General features: G+C 41.8%; 1 protein-coding gene and 1 non-coding gene across 7 annotated transcripts in view; one reads left to right on the top strand and one right to left on the bottom strand.

Annotated features, from left to right (window-relative positions):
- Window positions 1-21,879, top strand: part of CORO1C (coronin 1C) — an 87,689-nt gene that overhangs the window by 62,733 nt on the left and 3,077 nt on the right. For 5 of the 6 annotated variants that reach the window (XM_077952714.1, XM_077952712.1, XM_077952713.1 and 2 more), the window contains 7 exon segments: window positions 8,901-9,030; window positions 12,491-12,672; window positions 14,301-14,420; window positions 15,564-15,668; window positions 17,571-17,716; window positions 21,084-21,141; window positions 21,254-21,499. In XM_077952714.1, the coding sequence (XP_077808840.1) occupies window positions 8,901-9,030; window positions 12,491-12,672; window positions 14,301-14,420; window positions 15,564-15,668; window positions 17,571-17,716; window positions 21,084-21,141; window positions 21,254-21,499 (987 nt within the window). 6 annotated transcript variants of the gene reach the window in all.
- Window positions 1,936-1,996, bottom strand: LOC114671170 (U7 small nuclear RNA). The gene has a single exon (XR_003721059.1). It is a non-coding gene; the product is annotated as a U7 small nuclear RNA (small nuclear RNA).

Raw genomic sequence — 21,879 nt, 5'->3', positions numbered from 1 at the left:
CCCTCTCTGGGTGATTTTGAGAGTGCTGGGGTCTAGATTGTGCCTGCGTCTTCAGACCTTTTAAATTCAGTACTCCTATGCCCAGCTTCTGTTGGAAAAAGCAAAATCCTTCCCAGTTTCTACTGCTGATCTCACACCGGCCTGCTGCCCTCGGGTCTGTCAGGTGTCCCCTTGCTGTCCCCTCCCACACAAACCCGAGGCCGATCACATGCAGGTCGTGTGGCTGTTGGTGTTTGCTCCCACCCACTTGAATTTTGGGGATATCACCTAGTTTGTGTAAATGTTGTCCCTGGATTTTTGTTTTATTTTGTTTTCTGCTAGCTCTGTATTTTTATGGAGGGACTTTGGAAAACCCCCCAAACAATGCTGCCACTGAGATTCTGCCATCTCCCAGAATCCTCAATGTTGCCCTTTTACTGGCATTGCTGGAGTGCACATTTTGTAAATTAAATAATGCTTTGGGATAAATCTTTCTAATTTAAAAAAGTCTTTAAGTGTAGAACTAATATTTAAATCACCGTTTAATCACTTAATATCCCCCATATCATGTTATTATTGGAGTAATTGAAGCTTGTATAGCTTAGCAGTTGAAATGAAAGTTTAAAGAAATATTTGATCTTCTCTTAGCCTACCTGCTTCTTAATACCTTATTTTCCACCTTGCTCTTCTGAAGGTAAAAGAACACTGTACTATAGATCAAATGGTTTCAGACAACACCCGCCGTCCGCCCCCGCCCTTTTTTTTTTTTTTTTTTTTTTTAACAGAAAAGCTCTGTGTAGTTTCTCAAGCCTAGGCTATTGGTAGTAGCTCATGAGCTACAAATAGTAGACAGTATAACAATGCTTAGTTTTAGAAGAAGAAGGATACCAAGGAGAGCCCGAGAGTAGGAGCTCTGAGCATTTGCAGGTTGCTTTGCTTAAATACTCTCAGCCCCGATTGCCTTACATATAATATGGAGGTATGATAATAATAATTATGCCTATCAAGAGAGTCAAAAGGAAGCTGTAAATGTATAATGGGCTGTTATTTTTTGTAATGGGGATTTTGATGTATACCTATAGTGGATTCCTAGCAGCAAGAGTACCTTTAATAGATATTTTGTAGAAAAATACAGTGGAACCAGTTTATCAAATGAACTATAAAAGAATAAAAGTAATATTTAAAAAACTGCTTTTGGGATTACTTATGGTATATAAATCCATGAAGTCCTAAGCATTGAAGTGTTGGTTTGCTAATTTTGTGGGCATTGATTTAGTGACAGCCACTTTGCAGTTTTAGGAGAGGGAATACCAATCTTAAGATACATCCCCCCATTGTTTAGGCGGGGCTTCTTGCATCCTAAAAGTAAATTATATTGACACAGTTTACCTTTCATGTACTACTTTGTGAAATAGCGTTTTATACTATCACACAGCAGTTGTGTAAATCCTACTCCTGGAAACTACACTTCACTCCTACCTTTTGCAAAGTTTTGGCTCTGTGAGTTCTTTTCTTCAGCAGTATCTTCTCAAAGAGAGTTTTAAGATTGTGGCTACCTAAGTATTTTACTTGGGGAAATTTTAGCTCCAAGAAAATAATAGTGCTTTAAATAATACAAAGAGCAGCCAAGTTAAGTTTAGTGAATGATGTTGATTCAACATTGTTCCTTATCTGCAGGGTAATAATCAAACACAAATGTAAAAAATGGCTAATTCGGACAATGGGGTTGCATAATTGTTCCTTCCAGAGTCTGGGAGATGGAAAGATCTTGCAAAATGATAGTCTTAATTGTCTCCAGCTATGTAATAGTCCAAATTTTTAAGTTTAAAGGACGCTTCCCCCCTTCTCTCAAATCAATTTATTCTTCTGCAGAAATAAACAAAAATAAATACCCTATCTAATCCATTTTTGCTTCCATTGTAAATTTTCCTAATATAGTTTGTTTTTGGCGGGTGGGAAGGCATTTGACAAAGACTGGAAAACCTGCTAGACAAATTCTGAAAGAGCTTTAATGCTTTCTAATATAGTTTTTACCCTGAAATAAAAATGGAAGTTGATGTTTTGGTTCCTCTCAGGCATTCAGCAGGGAGGGCTTTGTCTTAATTCCATTTTGTACAGATTGCATCTGGGCCATTTGCCAGAGGATATTATAACCCTGGCAGATCGGAACCCAACACTCGGTTCTTAGTTTTCCCGAACTCGGTGCCGCTCTGCACGTCATGGTTCATTTGGGAATGCCCTGATGCCCTACATGCAGGCCTTTGTGGGCGTCTGTGGGACGCTGTGCTGCTCTGCAGCTGCTAACCACATCTTTAAGCTTTTTCCTGTCTCATGTCTTTTCTTCATTTCCCCTTTGGAATTGGTTTCCTTAGCATTAGAAAAATAGGGTCTTTTGGGGGCTAACCCTTTTTACGGCTGTAACTCTAGCCCTAGCACAGTAGCAAGTTCATGATGGGTGATTAAAATAGGGAAACAGTGTCTGGAAAGCAGTATTTGAAAAATAAAACTATTAATTAATTGTACTTTAAAATTAGTACATGAGAGAAACCCAAGTGTTTTAGTTTTCCTTTTTTCTTGTTGGGATTGTTCTCTTGAGTTGTTCTTTTTCCATATCCAGGCTTTCACATGTGAAAAGGATGCCCATGATACAGTAGTTCTGAACATGTGCTTAAAGTTGTTTTTTTCTAGAACCACAATGGGATTTTACTGATGGATTCACTTATTCATGTAGGAGCCCTTGGAACTGATTTCATTTTTTTGGTTATACAGATGAGAGGTTTCTATGTTGTGCAGGCTGGCCTCGAATGCCTAGCCTCGCCTCCTTATGCACCAGGACAACAGACCTGAGCCCCAGCAGCTCCTCTGATTTCATTTTTGTCCTTTCAAAACAAAACAAAACATTGTCATAGTAATGTGTTGTCCAAATAGAAAATGTTAGGAACACACAGCATTATTTAAATTAAGAAAATAAAATAAAAGAGAGGGAGTAGGGATAACTTGTACTCTTTGCTGTGCTGAGATTCCTACTCTGGGTGTTTTATGTCTGTTTTCCTCTGCACTCACTGCATACAGGTTTGAGAAAGCTGGTTGGTATTACAATACCAGTCTGTAGCCATAGAACAAAGAAAAGCTAAGCCTACTCAGAGATCAGATCTGTCGTTACTGTGGTAATTGGCCTAGGTATAAACCAGAGCTTTCACACATATGATATCTTGGGTGTAAATTAGTTAGTATTAATTAATTGGGTACAGTGCTGAATTAATTTGAAGACAAGACTCCTTCTAAGAAATTCTGATGTTCAGACCTAGAAATATATATGAGGTCATAGTGGTCATATTAACAGCAAGAAAAGTCATCATGAAAATATGGTAGGCTCCTTTTTTTTTAATTTTGCCATGCGCTATTCTAAGCCTTTATGTGCATGATTATATTTAGTTATCGTATCAGCACAGTAAGCCATGAGCATGGCCTATTTTACAACTTAGGAAACAGGCTCAGAGAGTGACAGTTTTGTCAAGGGTCACACAGCTGTTAAAAGGCCCAGCCAGACCCAGATCTGTCTAGCTCCAAAGAAAGCCCCATGCTCTTCTCCCTCATTGCAGTATTTCCTAGTAGGGTAGTGTTTTGGGGCATGCAAAATGTTTGAGCTCATTTAACCCTTCTAGTAACCCCTGAGTAAGCACAGCTGTCCCCAGTATCAAGGAAATTCAGGCTCCCGGAAGTGAAATCCCTCCTTAATGCTGACATGACCAATTAGTGTCCCAGCTCTGACAGGAGCCTGTGTCTTCTGACACCCAGACCAGCATCCCATATTACATACAAAAGGGCCAAACATGTACCAAGTGGTGCTTCTGTTTGTTGTTGTCCCTGAGCTGCAGGAACATCAGTCCAAACCTGCAAGCCGTCACCCGAAGTAGCAGACAACCCTGAAGAGGGCAGAGAGCCACATCATGACAGTCCTGTGAGCAGGGCCTGTGGGCGCCAGCCAGAGCACATGTATGCTGGTGTGGAAAGACCTGCAGACCGCCCCCAAGCCCCCAGCTCTTTCCACAGTCCACTGTAGAGAACACCATCCCCTCTTTACCAGTGGATGCAAGAATTCAATTGTCTTCTCGTTTCATATCAGAGACTTTTTCACTCAACTTTCTTCTCACATTGCAGTCCTTGTGCTTACAGTATTATTAGCTTTTTCACTCTGATGCTTTTTCCCTAGCAGCTCCTGAGCCAGCTTCTTTATGGCATTGTTTAAATGCTGCATGCACTTTTTAGAAAATTGTTCTACACATCTGTGTTTTTTATTTTGAGACTGGATATTCAATTTCTCCTTATTTTCTTCTCTACTTTCACCTAAGTCTTGTTCATCCTTAGAGGTCACCTCCTCAGGGAGCCCTCCTTGGTGAACCAAGCTTGCTTAGCAGGAAGCTTATTTCATAGTAGTGCGGTTGGCTTATGCCAGCACAGCACTGGTTGCACTGTATGGCTCCTAGTGAATATACAGGCAATAATAACAACTAACACCCAGTGTCTGCCTTACGCCAGGCATTCTTCTAAATGTGTCAGTTTCATGTCACCATGTTAGTCTTCAAATCGCCTCACAGAGGGCAGGTTCAATATTAAGTCCTGGAAAGGTTAGGTGAATGTCCCCAAGGTCACACCACTGATATGTGACTGAATCAGGAATTCAGTCACATCAGTCTGGCCAGAGCCCATCATCTCAGCCCTGCTGTGTACTGTCTCTGCATTCTGGAGGCACTATGTGTGTGTCTGGCTCTGTGCTGAGGGTTAATTCCTTAAATCTCTTAGCACACTTCTCAGGCATAGGTACTAATGTTTTCTCTATGCAGTGATGTTTGCCAGGATCATCACAGTAAGTAGCCCAGGCAGGATTTGAACCAGACTCTGCCTGACTCTGGTGCTCACTCTCTAACCCTCTGTATCACACCACTTGGATTTGTTGTCTTTGATTTTCAGTCTGATAGAAGTCTCTGCTTTCTGTTAGACCATCAACTTCTCAAGAGCAGGGCCTGTATTTAGTTACCCAGTACTAGATGGGTTACAAGAAAATTTATTGTAACTCATTAAACGTGTTACAAGAAAGAGTTAACCAAGGTAGTAAAATGGGTTAAGTGCTTGTCTTATGTGCATAAACCCAGCCGAGGGAACCATTAAACCAGCTGGAGGTGAGGTAAAGAAGGAACACACAAAGTTTCCTTATTTTAAAAATTAAATGTTTTGCTTCATCATTAAAATTTTCTTTTAATCCAGGAAAAGATGATGGGGAGAAGCTAGAGAAAGGAAAAGGTTGAGTCCCCATTATGAGCTCTGCTTCTGCCCTCATATTTTAAGGTTGGAAATGCTGATTATAACCAAAGCCTCCCATCACTCCACATCTCATTAGTGATTTGGAGAACGCACTGGCTGTGCTCAGAGTTAGACACAGAAGCGTTTTCAGTCCTTGCGAGGAAACCCAGCAGGCCATGGTTGGGGTGCCATCTGGAGATCGAAGGTGGTATTACCACTCTGTCAGTTCTAAGTGGGGTCACAGTGCATCTTGCAAAATGCATTTCCTGTTGAGTCACTAAAGTCCCATTTCATAATTGTTTTTCTGTCGACTTCATGCTTTGATCAAATTAATAGTCACTGTTTTCTGTGTGTTCTGTTCAAAATGTCAGTCCTGCTTTATATTCAAATAGTCAAGTTCAATGTGGAGTTGTTTCACTAATCATAAATTCTTGAACAAAAATAGTGCATATCAGGATGAAAGCTGACATGCAGTGCTGGAGGAGAGCAGATGCCCACATTCTCCACAGGGGAAAGAGGCCTGGGTCAAGGTCTGTTCCGCAGAGGATCCTTTTCCTTCTATGCTTGTTCACACCTGCCTTGCTTAAAATTTGCTGAATGATGGTGGGGCTTTGGGGAAATTAGGTGATGTTCTAAACTTGGGCCCTCAAAATGCAGGTTTATTTTTGCCATGATTTGCATAAGGGGTTATATTTAGTCTGGGCAGAATTGAGCTGTAAAAATGAACAAATCACTCAACTCATGACCTTTTCCCACTCTTCAGAATGGCAAACTTTTCTCATTTTTTTGCAGGACAGTTGAACTGAGCTGAACCCTAAACACTCATCCAGTCTAGATCTCTGCCTTCCACTAAGCAATTGAAAACAGACAATTGTTTGTCCCTTCTTTAAAGTTCCCACAAAGGAAAATTCTGTTTCTCACGTGTTCTAGTGTTGAACATGATTTTTCACTGACAAGTTCTTAAATTTTTCATGAGCTAGTTCCTCAAAATAATTTTCTGATGGTAAATTTACTTGTTTTAATCTTCATGTAGAAGATAATGATTTTAAACGTTAGCTTTTTCATAAGCTTAAATACTATTTAATATCTGGTCTTCTGTAGGGTTCTTGATGCTACTCAGCTTACCTGTAACTCAGCCCTTTTCTTAGAGGTTGTTTGTTTCTTAACCCTTTGAAACCTTTCTCTTCCATTGTTAAACGTAAAGTCTTTCATTCCTTCCACTCATACTTTCCCTGTCCCTTTCTCCCCCTGTGCCCAGGCATGTCCTCAGTTAAGATATGGCGAGTCTTCTGCATGTCTTCACCAGTCAAGAGGATTTTTTTAAGTCACAAGTTTTATTGAGATATAATTCACATATAATTCACTCATTTAAAATGTACAATTCACTGATTTTTAGAATATTCACAACCATCACCACAGGCAATTATAGAAAATTTTCATCACCTCAAATAGAAACCCAAATCCTTTAGCTATCACCCCTCTACCTGTCTCCCTCCACACTCCCCAACACTAAGCAACCACTATTCTACTTTCTGTCTTCATGGATTTGCCTCTGCTGGACATTTCACATACGTGGAATCCTGCAATATGCGGTCTTCTATGTCTGGCTGCTTTCACTTTGCACAATGTTTTTAGAGTTTGCTCATGTTGTAGCATGTATCAATACTTCATTCTTTTTTATGGCCAAATAATATTCCAGTGTATGAATATGTCACATTTTGTTTAGCCATTTATCAATAGATGGATATTTGGGTTGTTTCCACCTTTGGGCTGTTACAAATAATGCTTCCATGAACATTCTTGTACAAGTTTTTGCATGGACACATAGTTTCCATACTCTTGGGTATATCCCTAGGAGTGGAATTACTGGGTCATATGATAACTCTGTTTAATCATTTGAGGAACTGCCAAGCTGTTTTCCAAAGTCTGCCACCAAATGGTGGCTGTACCATTTTACATTCTCACCAGCCATGTACACAGGCTCTGATTTTTTCACATGCTTATAAACACTTGTTATCTTTTTGTTTCTAATGGGCATGAAAAGAGAGCTTGTGGTTTTGATTTGCATTTCTGTAATAACTAATAATGCCAAACATCTTTTCATGTGCTTTTTCTCCATTTATATGTCTTCCTTAAATGTCTATTTAGATGACTGGCCTGTTTTTAAATTGGATTATTTGTCCTTTGATTGAATTCTGAGAGTTCTTTATATATTCTTGCTATAGGTCTCTTATCAAATGTATGATTTGCAAGTTATTTTCTCCCATTCTGTGGATTGTTTTTTCACTTTCTTGATAGTGTCCTTTGAAGCACAAAAGCTTTTAATTTTGATGAGGTCTAATTTATTTTTTTCTTTTGTAATCTTTTCTATAATACATGTTATAAAAATATTAAGTGTATTTTTATTTTCCAAGTGTAAAATTATAGAAAATATGTTTTAAGGCCGGGCGCGGTGGCTCACGCCTGTAATCCCAGCACCTTTGGGAGACTAAGATGGGCATATCATGAGGTCAGGAGATTGAGACGATCCTGGCCAACACGGTGAAACCCCGTCTCTACTAAAAATACAAAAAATTAGCCGGGCGTGTTGGCAGACACCTGTGGTCCCAGCTACTTGGGAGGCTGAGGCAGGAGAATGGCGTGAATCTGGCAGGTGGAGCTTGCAGTGAGCCGAGATCGCGCCAGTGCACTCCAGCCTGGGCGACAGAGTGATACTCTGTCTCAAAAAAAAAAAAAAAAAAAAGAAGAAAAGAAAATATGTTTTAAAAATTACATCATCATCCCATCAAGAACCACAGACTTAGCTAACTGTCTTCATCCCAATCCTTTTCTTGAGTGTTTCAATCATTTTGTATTTTTCTTTCAATTTTTTGCATGCTTCTAACTGGAGAGTTTTGAACTTCACAAGGAATTTAGAATAAAATCCCAAATAATATTAAATAAAAGCTGAGAGGTAATGTTTGCAGTCCTTGTTGGTATCCTGATCTCCGGTAACATATTACATTTTACAAACAGCTGATACCTGGGAGGCTGAGGCAGGAGAATTGCTTCAACCTGGGAGACGGAGGTTGCAGTGAGCCGAGATCGCGCCACTGCACTCCAACTCGTTCAACAGTGTGAGACTCCGTCTCAAAAAAAAAAAAAAAAACAGGCCGGGCGCGGTGGCTCAAGCCTGTAATCCCAGCACTTTGGGAGGCTCAGGCGGGCGGATCACGAGGTCAGGAGATCGAGACCATCCTGGCTAACACGGTGAAACCCCGTCTCTACTAAAAAATACAAAAAAACTAGCCGGGCGATGTAGCGGGCGCCTGTAGTCCCAGCTACTCGGGAGGCTGAGGCAGGAGAATGGCGTAAACCCGGGAGGCAGAGCTTGCAGTGAGCCGAGATCCGGCCACTGCACTCCAGCCTGGGTGACAGAGTGAGACTCCGTCTCAAAAAAAAAAAAAAAAAAAAAACAGAAACAGCCTAGCACAGTCATTTCACAACATTCTGCCTTTCATCCACATATCACTGTATGTTCTGTTTATATAGAGCAAATCTTTAAAGTGGATGGTTACTGTAAATGTGATAATGAAAGGCAGTAGCTTTCATGTGGATCATCTTTCTTCCTTCTCCAACAGGTATGGCAGATCCCAGAAAATGGACTCACGCTTTCCCTGACTGAACCTGTGGTGATTTTGGAAGGCCACTCAAAGAGAGTCGGCATCGTGGCTTGGCATCCGACAGCCCGCAATGTGCTTCTTAGTGCAGGTGAGAGCTGAGCTCAGCGGTCCTCCCCTTGTCTTCCACTCTTGTGGCTCTCTGAGTGGGGGGAAGCAAATGTGTTTTGGTTGTGTGCTCTATGGTTTTAAAGCAGATTATTAGGAAACCATGGTGAAGAGGATTGGGTGAGGTGCATTGCTCCCCCAGCCCACACACATACTTGTGTGTGTGTGTGCATGTGCGTGTCTTTCAGGGCCACTTTGACAACCTGAGGAAAGCTATGTATTTCCTGCTATAATTTCAGCAGGTTTCATGGTTCCTGCCAGGGTCCTCCATGAACCATAGTTTTGTTTATTTCTGATATGTAGAAGGTATACTTGGTTGGGAGCCAGAAACCCTGGGTTCCGTCTGTGGTGTTGCTGCTGGCTTTGGGAGACCCCATTAGGCAAATACGCTCCTTCGTTTTTAAAAAAAACTCATTTTCCCCTGCTATACAATTAGTATATATTAGTATATGTTCTCTATAGTATACACAAAAGGGAAAAAAAAATCACTTTTCATCCCACTACTCAGAGGGAAGATCATTATTACTTTTTTGATGTTTCTTTCTGAAAGGTATTTCTGTGCACATACATAAATTATTTTACACACAGAGATGGATTCATACACTTTACACATGGGCTGCTTTCTGTACTTGGTGGTACGCTGTGACCCTTTTCAAGTGCCATTGAACACTCTTCTATTTTTAATGACTTCATACTAATCCATTTTCTGGATATACCTCATTTTACTTGATTAGTCCCCTATTTCTGGATATTGGTGTTGTACAGAAATCTTTTCCTTTATCTAAAATTGGAGATTTCATTTTCTTGTATGGAAGCAATACAGAGAGCATGAGGGAACTTTGTGGGATGATGGAAATATTCTATATCTTGATCATAGTAGTGGCTACATGAGTATATACATTTGTTGAAACTTGCCAAATATATGCTTAAGATAGGTGCATTGTATTGTATGCAAGTTATACCTTAATAAAAGTGGTTGCCAGGCACGGTGGCTCATGCCTGTAATCCCAGCACTTTGGGAGGCCGAGGCGGGTGGATCACGAGGTCAGGAGATCGAGACCATCCTGGCTAACACGCTGAAACCGTGTCTCTACTAAAAATACAAAAAAAATAGCCGGGCGTGGTGGCAGGCGCCTGTAGTCCCAGCTACTCAGGAGGCTGAGGCGTGAGAATGGCATGAACCTGGGAGGCGGAGCTTGCAGTGAGTCGAGATCGCACCACTGCACTCCAGCCTAGGCGACGTAACGAGACTCCGTCTCAAAAATATAAATAAAAATAAATAAAAATAAATAAAAGTGGTTTATTTAAAAAGTGATACTAATGTTAAAGAGATAGAATTTTTAAAGGTCTTTCCCCTCACCAGTAAAAAGGAGGGGGGCGCAGTTCAGTTTTAACTGGGAATACAGAATGTTTATGATTCACAGTGAGTTAAATAAAAAATTATAATGCCAAGTACCTATTGAAACTAAGGCCCACTTTTCAAAAAAGATGCCATGTTTTTTATAGTCACCATTGACTATACTTGGGAATGTTTTTTGATGTTCTATTCAGAACCTCAGTCTGATTAAGGAGAGGGAAAAAATTCCGGAGCTGGAATTCCGTCATGGAAAATTTCCTACTACCTTTCTCATCAAGACTCAACATAGGGCAGCAGCAACAGACTGGTCTGCATTCTCCCTTTTACATGTGAAGGAGAATGGGTGATTGTCATGTTCTGCATATTTTTAGACTATGTGATCCAGCTGCCGGGGCTGAAGTTACCTGTTTGCCTATGTGTTTGCCTATGAGGAATAAGACAGAAGAAGGTTCAATTGTCCATCCCAGAGCGTAGCTTCAACTTTGTTTGTTTGTTTGTTTTTTGAGATGGAGTTTCGCTCTTGTTGCCCAGGCTGGAGTGCAATGGCTGGAGTGCAATGGCGTGATCTCGGCTCACCGCAACCTCCGCCTCCAGGGTTCAAGTGATTCTCCTGTCTCAGCCTCCCAAGTAGCTGGGACTACAGGCATGTGCCACCGCACCTGGCTAATTTTGTATTTTTAGTAGAGACGGGGTTTCTCCTTGTTGGTCAGGCAGGTCTGCAACTCCTGACCTCAGGCGATCCGCCTGCCTCTGCTTCCCAAAGTGCTGGAATTACAGGCTTGAGCCACCGCGCCCAGCCAGTTTCCTACTTCTAACCCTTAGGTAACTTAAGTATCCTGGATATTAGTGGCTATTTTTTCTAAATGATTTCAAAATTGCTTTATTGGCAAGAATCCACCTCTAGGATGTCCTTCCCGTATTTTGCTTCATCCTTGAACTAACATCCTAGGAGCAACACATGCTGCCTCTTTTTTTTTTTTTTTTTTTTTTGAGATGGAGTCTGGCTCTGTCACCCAGGCTGGAGTGCAGTGGCGCGGACTCGGCTCACTGCAAGCTCCGCCTCCCGGGTTCACGCCATTCTCCTGCCTCAGCCTCCCAAGTAGCTGGGACTACAGGCGCGCACCACCACATCTGGCTAATTTTTGGTATTTTTAGTAGAGACAGGGTTTCACCGTGTTAGCCAGGATGGTCTCCATCTGACCTCATGATCCGCCCACCTCGGCCTCCCAAAGTGCTGGGATTACAGGCATGAGCCACCGCGCCGGGCCAGCAAGCAACACATGCTGCCTCTTTTTAAAGGGACCTGGAGGCGTGGGGCAGACCCTTGAAGGAAGGAAAGAGTTGGTGAGCTGAAGTGGTGACTGAGTTGACATCATGGGCCTCTTTCAGAATCCGTTTCTGAATCCATGTAGCTACTTGATTACAGTTTGGGCTTCTCACCATGATCAGAGCAGTCTTGGTCTATTTTTCTCTTCATTTAAAGGTACAGCTCTGTTGTGAGCAAACAGGCCTTACTCTTGGCTTTTTCCCTTCCACTGTTGCACCATACTTTAATATCCCAAAGCTGTGTCTTAGAGCCTCACTGATTTGAATAACCTGCCACCCAGAGTTTTTATTGAGTGCCCTAAACAGTTATTTAAACCTTTTATTTTTAGTTTATTTGGCAGAGAAATAAGCTATATTCGCCCTGATGCTTGTTTTACTAGAAAAGGAAACTTGAAGTCACTTGGGTCTACCAGCCCAGTTAACTCTTAAAAGAAAATAGGGTTCTGTTTTGGTTTTTTCTTTGTTTTTGTTTGGTTGATTGTTTCATATGAACCCAAACTTAACAAGTTGCAAACTTAACAAGTTGTGTTTTTACTTTAACACCTTTATTTGTTTTATACAAACTCTTTCTTTGTCACTTCAGTTTTTAACTCTCTTAGTAAGTAGGGCCTCTAGTAGGGTCTCTGACAATCAGCCGCATCTTTTCTCTCTCTCTTTCTCTACATATACACACATATATTCTCACTGTATCTGTAGTTTTCTGAGTGTGTTGTATAGGTGTTTCTAATCTTCTAATCTCTGATGGTTTTGCCTGTTTTAGGCTGTGATAATGCCATTATCATCTGGAATGTAGGAACAGGGGAAGCCCTTATAAACTTGGACGATATGCATTCAGACATGATTTACAATGTGAGCTGGAACCGGAATGGCAGTCTGATCTGCACAGCTTCCAAAGACAAGAAAGTGAGAGTCATTGATCCCAGGAAACAAGAGATAGTTGCTGTGAGTATTCCTAGTATGAAAACTCAGTAGTCGGGGCACTTGAGTGAGTGTGAGCTCTTTGCTTTTTAAGGCAGGCAGCAGTACTGGTCAGTGGGACCCTGTTGTGTGTAGACACTAACTGTGAATAAGAAAAGGCTTATAAAGGCTTCTGTCTCCCCAGTTGTGCTTCTCTCCAGAGTTGTAAATTTTCCAGCTTTTACTCAAGTCTCTCACTTTGTAGCCTTTTTTCACAAAGAAATAGTTTGTATCAGTTCACTAGAGTCCTTAAGAGTTTATAAGTCTTTTTTTTTTTTTTTTTTTTTTTTTTTTTGAGACAGAGTCTCGCTCTGCCGCCCAGGCTAGAGTGCAGTGGCGTGATCTCAGCTCACTGCAAGCTCCGCCTCCCGGGTTCACGCCATTCTCCTGCCTCAGCCTCCCGAGTAGCTGGGACTACAGGCGCCCGCCACCTCGCCCGGCTAGTTTTTTTTTTTGTATTTTTTAGTAGAGACAGGGTTTCACCGTGTCAACCAGGATGGTCTCGATCTCCTGACCTCGTGATCCGCCCGTCTCGGCCTCCCAAAGTGCTGGGATTACAGGCTTGAGCCACCGCGCCCGGCCGAGTTTATAAGTCTTGATCAATTAAACCAATTGGCTGCATTCCTGATTTTGCAGCTTAGTATTGAATATTGATGAATCAGTTCCTCACCCTTTTCCAAACACAACTGTTAAAGATGCAACAGGTGGCCGGGCATGGTGACTCACGCCTGTAATCCCAGCACTTTGGGAGGCCAAGGTGAGTGGATCATTTGAGGTCAGGAGTTTGAGAGAGACTAGCCTGGCCAACATGGTGAAACGCTGTCTCTACTAAAAATACCAAAAAAAAAAAAAAAGGAGCCCGGTGAAAAGCAACAGGTTCTCTCATCAGCTTAGTGTCTTAGTTTCTGCCAACCAAACTGGACCCCAACAAAATCACATACCCTGACAAAAGATGGACATTCGGGTCTTCAGTCAGTGTTGAAACTACACGTAGTGAGTCTGAGAAGGCCTCACTTGCCACACTCTGAGGCCCTTCTTGGGATGTGGTTATTCTTTGGCAGCATTTCTTTTCAAGAGTTGGGCGATGATAGTAGCTGGTGCTTACTGAGCCATGGGGACTTGCCCAGCCCTTTGTAAAGTGTTTTCTCCACCCGACATCTTCCAAGGGTTGTCCTAGTGCATTTATTAAACTACCAAGTCAAGGAAGGAGTTAACTAGATAAGGCTTCTTTCTGCCCTATGATATTGGTAGAAATGGTAGGGCGTACCTAATCTTATGTTATTATCCTTGAGAAACAAACATTCGTCAGGGTCCTTTCATGTGTTGGATTTTCGCAGTGCATAGACTTGGGTTGGCAGCGGGTTATGGTGGAGAGAGTGAGGCTTCTGAGTCAAATCCTGGCACTCTTGCTGCCTCACGGAGCGGCCTTGGCCAGATCACATAGTATCTCTTTGTTTCCTCATCTGGGGAAGGGGGATGGTTAACACTGACTTCCCTCCTACACCCAGGTGAACATGAATGGCAGTGGGTGAGGTTGGATCTATGCCTGAGTTTCCCCACTCACCTTGTCTTCTTGCAGTTTAATGTGTGGCATGTGCCTTTTTGCTCTCCAGGAGAAGGAGAAAGCACATGAAGGAGCAAGACCCATGAGAGCCATCTTCCTGGCCGATGGCAATGTCTTCACCACTGGGTTCAGCCGCATGAGTGAGCGGCAGCTGGCTCTCTGGAATCCGGTACGCCCTCCCCAGCTTTTCTGCTTGCTTTCACTTGAGTTTTCTGTCTGTTCTGAGCAGGTCTTCCGGTGAGTAAGTAGATTATGGGATTCTTAGTGTAGTTTTCTAAACGCCTGCTCATCTTAAATTGGATGTGAAGTTCTTATCCTCATTGGAGACTTACTGGTAAATGTATTTCAAAGACATACTTTTGATAATCCTGAAGAGGCTGTTGACTATATTTTTTAAAAAGAACGTATGAAGAATCTAGTGTTTTGGATTTGGGAAATAAGTTCATATTTCATAAATAATATGATCAGTTGTTTAAATCAAAATAGTCATGCTTGGGAAAATGTTCATAATTAGCTTAAGTGGGGAAAAATACAACATACATAGAACCAGCTCAATCTCAGTGTGTACATGTGTGGAAAGGAAATAGATCAAAATGATAATAGCTTCTGCCACCCACTGGGCTGTAGGATTTTGGAATATGGAATGATTTTTATGTTCTATTTTATATCTTTCAACTTTTTAAAAGCACACATATTTTATAATTTAAAAAGTACTTTTAAAAAATAAAATAGGGTGGGTACAGTGGCTCATCCCTGTAATACCATCACTTCGGGAGGCTGAGGCAGCTGGATCACTTGAGGCCAGGAGTTGGAGACCAGCCTGGCCAACATGGTGAAACTCTGTGTCTGCTAAAAATACAAAAATTAGCCAGGGGTGGTGGCATGTGCCTGTAATCCTAGCTCTCATGAGGCTGAGGCAGGAAAATCGCTGGAACCTGGGAGGCGGAGGTTGCAGTGAGCCGAGATAGCACTACTGCACTCCAGCCTGGGCAACAGAGGGAGACTCAGTCTTAAAAAAAGAAAAAGAAAACAGTAACAAAGGAGAAGGGCGCTCTCATCATTGTCATGAAATCACATTGATGTATGTGTGCATTATGTTGTCCAGTCAGTGAAATTTTTAGTGAATTGGATCTCATTTAGCATCCCTGTTGCTGTTTCCATGTATGAGTATTGTATGTGCATAGTTCAAACTTCTATTATTCTAGGAAAATGGCTCGCTTGATTAGGATAGAAGAATGTCTAATAAGGTCATAAAAATTTATTTTTAAAAAAATGTATACACACATATATGTATTATTATCTTCCCCCCCAGAAAAATATGCAGGAACCAATTGCTCTTCATGAGATGGACACTAGCAATGGGGTGTTGCTGCCTTTCTATGACCCTGACACCAGCATCATTTACTTATGTGGAAAGGTAAACAGTAATTTTGATGTTTGGTGGTAAATCCTGTAAGTGGAAACATTTATCCTTCAGAGATTTAGAGGAGGGGCAATGTGTTGTATCTGTTTACTTTTTCTAATTTGTGTGTGTATGTTATAAGCTAAGGACAGATAATTTGGTATTTTTTAGGTCTTGAGACTGGACTGTGTGCAGCTTGCCAGTTGTGCAGTGATAACACGCCATGTTCCATACTTTTGACTGAAGCAGGGGTTGGGCTGGAGTGTTGGGGAAAATGCTCCAATCAGGGCGCTCTTGTGAAAAAAAGAAGACACACTGGTGTTTCATTTTCACCTAGCAGTGCTACCTGATTGGTGATTTTAGATTTATCTGTACTTGTGTCAGGGATGGGCAACCAGTTGGCCACATCGAATGCTGAAATTTGTTGGATAACCCTAGATGAGCATGTGTATATTAGTACCACACACCATAGACTTGGAAGGAGAATGGTGCTTTGTGGATGCAAACTTTTGAGGGCCTCAAAGACTCTCCAGAGGGTTCTTGTTTCTGGGGGTTCAGTGCCAGGGCCCTGGGCTTGAAGATACGAGGCCTGACTAAAGCTCAGGGGTGATAACAGTTATAGGGAGACTCCACATTGAACTCCAAAAAGCTTCCTCCTGCCTTATGAGCTCAGCATGCCTACACTGTGGGTAGCTTTATGATTTCATTTTTTAAGTGGGAACCTTATAATTCCCCCCACCTTTTTTTGTAGGCTCAATTTCCCTTAGAACTTTTTGTAGTTGAAATAATTTAATAACAGTAGAGCTGTTGTGGTAGTCCCTAGACCTGTTAGATAGCCCTAGCCCTTCGCTGGGTGGTAAAGCTGGTAATGTTTGCTTTTCATAGTTGATTGAGCATGCTGCAGACCTGCTTTACATTTTTATAGGTCATTGTTTTAGAAACAGAGATCTTGTCTGTTTCCTTGAAAGCCATTTTACTGCAGATGTTAACAGGTGTTAAGTACATTTACCTTGCCATTGTTGCCCTTGACTGAATTAAAACAAACAAAATGAGCAGTTACTCAGATATTAGTAACATTAGATGGAAAATTCTTTTGGGTATGCAGAAATGACTAGTAAGGGTTTAGCTTCTTTTCCATTGCTTTAGATATCTCAATCATTGAGACAAATGGAAATCATGAGAACTGGGAGCACTGTTGAGGCATGATACCACCTAGCTATTTTTGTCTTCTTCTTTCTTACATATATGTATATCTCCTCTCTGCCAGACAAGATTGCCATCATTGTTCAGGTTGGTGTAACTGTGTGACAATTATTTGTACTTAGACTAACATATGCTTCAGCACTTAAAGATATCTGACTCTTCTAAGCAAGAAAGTAGTAGAATTGTACACATTGCTATGAGATGGCACATTCTGAGGATACTCACTAAAACTGAGTTTCTTCATTAGAAAAATCTCACTTTTTATCATCAACTCAGTGCCTGGTATTGGTGCCCTTAGGTCTGTGAACAGCATTGCATTATACTTAAATCAATAATTGCATTCTCAGCAATTCTCTTAGTCTTTGTTTGTTTGTTTTTCGAAGTTGAATTGCAATGTAGCTGTTTGGCAGAGGCATTAACGTTTTTGCCCTAACCCTGGCCTGGTGCCGAGGCTCAGGGGAGTAAAATTAAAGCCTTTTGTAGGAGGCCAAAGAGATCACTTAAAAGGCATGCTAGCATTTGATAAGTGAGGGGTTACTTTGTGAGGAAAAGAAACTGTCATATGCTTTGGGCAAGCCTCTTTATGAGGAAGAAAAGGTCAGCTACTGAAGTGGGGTCCCAACTAATGCTGGGTTTAGAGAGGAAAGAGACACCCACGTAATCCAGAGGTTTCAGTTAACAATCAGACACAGACTTGTCTCTGGTTTCTTACAGGGTGACAGCAGTATTCGCTATTTTGAGATCACGGATGAATCCCCGTACGTCCACTACCTCAACACATTCAGCAGCAAGGAGCCTCAGAGAGGGATGGGTTACATGCCCAAGAGGGGACTTGATGTTAACAAATGTGAGATTGCCAGGTAAAGAATCGAGATTGTCAAGTATTCTAGGTTGGTGTAACTGTGTGACAATTATTTGCACTTAGGCTAGCATATACTTCAGATCTTAAAAATATCTGACCATTCTGAGCAAGAAAGTAGTAGAATTGTACCCATTGCCGTCAGATGGCACTTTCTAAGGATACTCACTAAAACCGAGTTTCTTCATTAGAAAAAAATCTCACTTTTTTTTTTTTTTTGAGACAGAGTCTTGCTCTGTTGCCCAGGCAGAAGTGCAGTGTTGTGATCTCGGCTCACTGCAACCTTCACCTCCCTGGTTCAAGCAATTCTCCTGCCTTAGCCTTCCAAGTAGCTGGGATTACAGGCACCCACCACCACACCCAGCACATCTCACTTTTTATCATCATCTGAATGCCTGGTGATACCAGAGCAATACAGCTACAAGACATTCTATGAAGCCCATGTCTTTCTATCCTTGTGTGTACTGTGGAATTAGTACCTCATTTCCTGCCCAGATAACTGAAGTGCAGCAATTAAGTGGCATAGCTGGGGTGTATTGCACACCTACTGAAATAGTGAAACGTGCTGGGCTTCATAGAATGTCTTGTAGCTGTATTGCTCTGGTATCACCAGGCATTCAGATGATGATAAAAAGTGAGATGTGCTGGGTGTGGTGGTGGGTGCCTGTAATCCCAGCTACATTTTTAATCTTCAAACTGAGGCCATGGTCAGTGTTCCCTGGTGGGCAAGTAGGGGAGAGCCTGGCTCGGGGATGGAAAAGGGGGCAGTTTTCCTACCCTATGAGTGGAAGAACCAGAATCAGAACTGTATTTGGGGCCCCACTGGTCCTAAAATAGAGAAACCAAAGGTCCTACAGTGGGGCGATAGGTTAGCTTGATTTAGGAAGTTCAGCTATGATTTAATTTCTACCTCTCTGTACTACTTCTGATTTTTAAAAAATTCATATTCTAAATGCTGGGCTTCCTAAGGGACAGGCTTTTTTCTCATGCTAGTCAACAAATGTACCCTCTTGAGACTCAGTGACCACTAGCCATTTCAACCAACAGAATAATTAGCATTACATCATCACATGTAGGGTCATACCAAACATTTGTATAACACTGTGTTTATACGGACTTTTAAAAACTTGCTGTTCTGGTCTCACAATTAAAGAATTGATGCTTATGTCTTTCAAAATAAAAGTAAAAGAATTTTTATAAGCCCCCTTTTTATATTAATCTCTAGTAAAAATACAAAAATTAGCTGTGTGTGGTGGTGGGTGCCTGTAATCCCAGCTACCTGGGAGGCTGAGGCAGGAGAATCCCTTGAACCCGGAAGGTGGAGGTTGCAGTGAGCCGAGATGGTGCCACTGTACTCCAGCCTGGGCAACAGAGTGAAACTGTCTCAAACAAACAAAAACAAACAAACCAAAACTTTCTATGGGAGTTTTTGTTTGTTTGTTTGTTTTAGTTAGAATAATGAAGGAAAGCTGTTACAGATAATTGAAAATTGTGGTTTAAACCAAACTAATCAAAATGTGGTTCAAAATAGACTGAATTCGAGTTTATGATTACATCCAGTATTTCAAAACACATTTGTTGTCATCTAAAAGTTCCACATACTATAAACACAGTTGTTTGGAATGTCTCCGATTTATGAAGTGTTTCTTGAGCATTTATTATATGGCAGGCACTGTGCTAAATATGCTACTTGCTACCTCTTACTTTTCATAACAATCCTATGTGGTAGGTGTTGCTTTTATCCCCGTTTTATGGATGAAGAACTTAAGGCTTGCTGAGGTTGTCACACTCTCATGGGTTTTAGTAGTACAGCTGGAAGTCAAAGCCAAGTCAGTCTTTTTATTCGCTATACTAACCACAGAATTTTCATTAAATCGGTCTTTAAAAATGTTTTTGGGCCAGGGGTGGTGGTTCACCCTCTAATCCCAACACTTTGGGAGGCCAAGGTGGGAGGATCACTTGAGCCTGGGAGTTCAAGAGCAGTATGGACAATCTAGTGAGACCCTGTCTCTACAAAACATTAAAAAAAATTAGCCAGGTGTGGTAGTATGTACCTGTGGTCCCAGTTACTCCAGAGGCTGAGGTGGGAGGATTTGCTTGAGCCCAGGAGGTCAAGGCCTCAGTGAGCTTGTGCCACTGCACTCCAGCCTGGGCGATAGAGCAAGACCCGGTCTCAAAAAAAAAAAAAAAAAAAAAAAAATGTTTTTGGTTTATTTGGGACTCTCTTGGTTTTTGGTTTAAATAGTAAAGAGGCACATTTGACACAACCTTCCCTTTAAAGAGGACAATGATTTTATAAACCTTTACCACCCTGAGCTCTACTCAGCTTTTGTTCCCCTGATGCATTAGAGCAATGTATCTGCCAGGTTGTCTTCAATGGACTCCTGCCCAGTATCAGATGCCAAAGGCTGCAGGTTTCCAGGAGAAATGAGTTTCACTGGTTTTGCGTATTTGATGTGGCCGTGTCTTCTCTGACTTAAACTCTTGGAATTCAAAAAACATTTCACCAGCAGCATTGACGCCCACACTCAACTCCCCCCTTGCACACCAGCCATTTGATCTGGTGATCTGGTCAGAATGCTCACTAAGGCCACCTCTTTTGCCAGGAGCTTTAGAGAGATTTTTTTATTGTTTCCCATCTTGACTGACAAAGAAAATTGGCTTGACCTTATCAGAGTCATCATAAGAGAAGTCATTTCTGGTCTGTTTAGTTCTCTTGTACAATACAAACAAAAATGTTTTACCTTTCTTCCCCATTACAGAGCTCTTTGCTCCCTTCTTCCAATATTACAGTGCAAGTTGCTTTACATTCTCTTTCCACATTTTGGATAGTTTCACATTTTTTCTTGAGTGTCATGTACGAGGTGGTTTGCTTGGAAGGGAAAATCATAATCCTACGATTTTTTTTTGTTTGTTTTCTAAAAGTCATATTTATACTTACACATGTTCAACCACCTCAAGCTGGCAGAAGACCTCGTACCCACGTTGCGTTGTAGATACAGTCTAACAGATGTGTGTTCTTTCCTGTATGTTGACATGGTAATTTTTTCACAAGTGAGTCAGTTTCAGTGTTGCTATTATTTCTACCAGTTTGTCTGCCCCCCAGATAATTGGCATCATACATAGACCTCTACTCATGGTTCTTGTCTCCAGTCTGCCATTTCCTAGCATAGTGACTCTCAGCTTCCGTTCTGTCATCTGTCAACTAGGAACACTAAGTTCTGCTTATTCCCAGGGTGGATCAGATGCAGGGATGGGTAAAGAGGCACTTGACATTTCAGACAACATTGTAGAAAACTCATTATTCATCCTGTTAGTCAACCTCATATTTCACTAAATGCAACTTTGCCTTTATTTCCCCTCTGAAGATTCTTCAAACTTCATGAGAGAAAGTGTGAACCTATTATCATGACTGTTCCCAGGAAGGTGAGTGCTCAGTTTTCTAGACAATCCATGTTTTAAACAAATGTAAAAATGAAATTCAAAAATCCCAGGCCTTTCTTCTTCCTTACCCGTGGGTGCCAAATGTCTCTTGTAGTCTGACCTTTTCCAAGATGACCTGTATCCTGACACAGCGGGGCCAGAGGCCGCGCTGGAGGCAGAAGAGTGGTTCGAGGGCAAGAATGCAGACCCAATCCTCATCTCCTTGAAGCACGGGTATATTCCAGGCAAAAACAGGGATCTCAAGGTGGTCAAGAAGAACATTCTGGATAGCAAGCCCACTGCAAACAAGAAGTGCGACCTGATCAACGTCCCCAAGAAAACTACAGACACAGCCAGTGTGGTGAGGACCACTGACTGGAGTGCAGGGGTGCTTGGCTGGTTCGGGCTTTATCGTCTGGAAAGCCCTTGTGGTCCAGGGCGTCGGCGAGTACTGTCCCAGCTGGGTGCACGGGGGTTTTCAGTAAATGAAAAAGTGGGAGAAGGTCCTCGGTCACGTGATGGTGGTGGTTTGTGGCCACACTTGCCTCCTTTAACAGAGTTAAAGCTCCTTTAGCCCCATTAAAGGAACCAAGTGTGGCCACAAACCACCAAGATTTGGATAGGTATCAATCTTCCTTCTCTGATTTGGGTAGAAATAAAATATCATGGGAGCATGGGGTCATAGGCACCAGGGAGAGGAGGTCCCTGGAAGGAGGGAGTGGCAAGTGTTCAGATGTAGCT

Source organism: Macaca mulatta, chromosome 11, assembly GCF_049350105.2.
Source record: "Macaca mulatta isolate MMU2019108-1 chromosome 11, T2T-MMU8v2.0, whole genome shotgun sequence".
In the NCBI taxonomy this organism is placed as follows: Eukaryota; Metazoa; Chordata; class Mammalia; order Primates; family Cercopithecidae; genus Macaca; species Macaca mulatta.
This window is presented reverse-complemented; position numbering and strand designations above follow the sequence as displayed.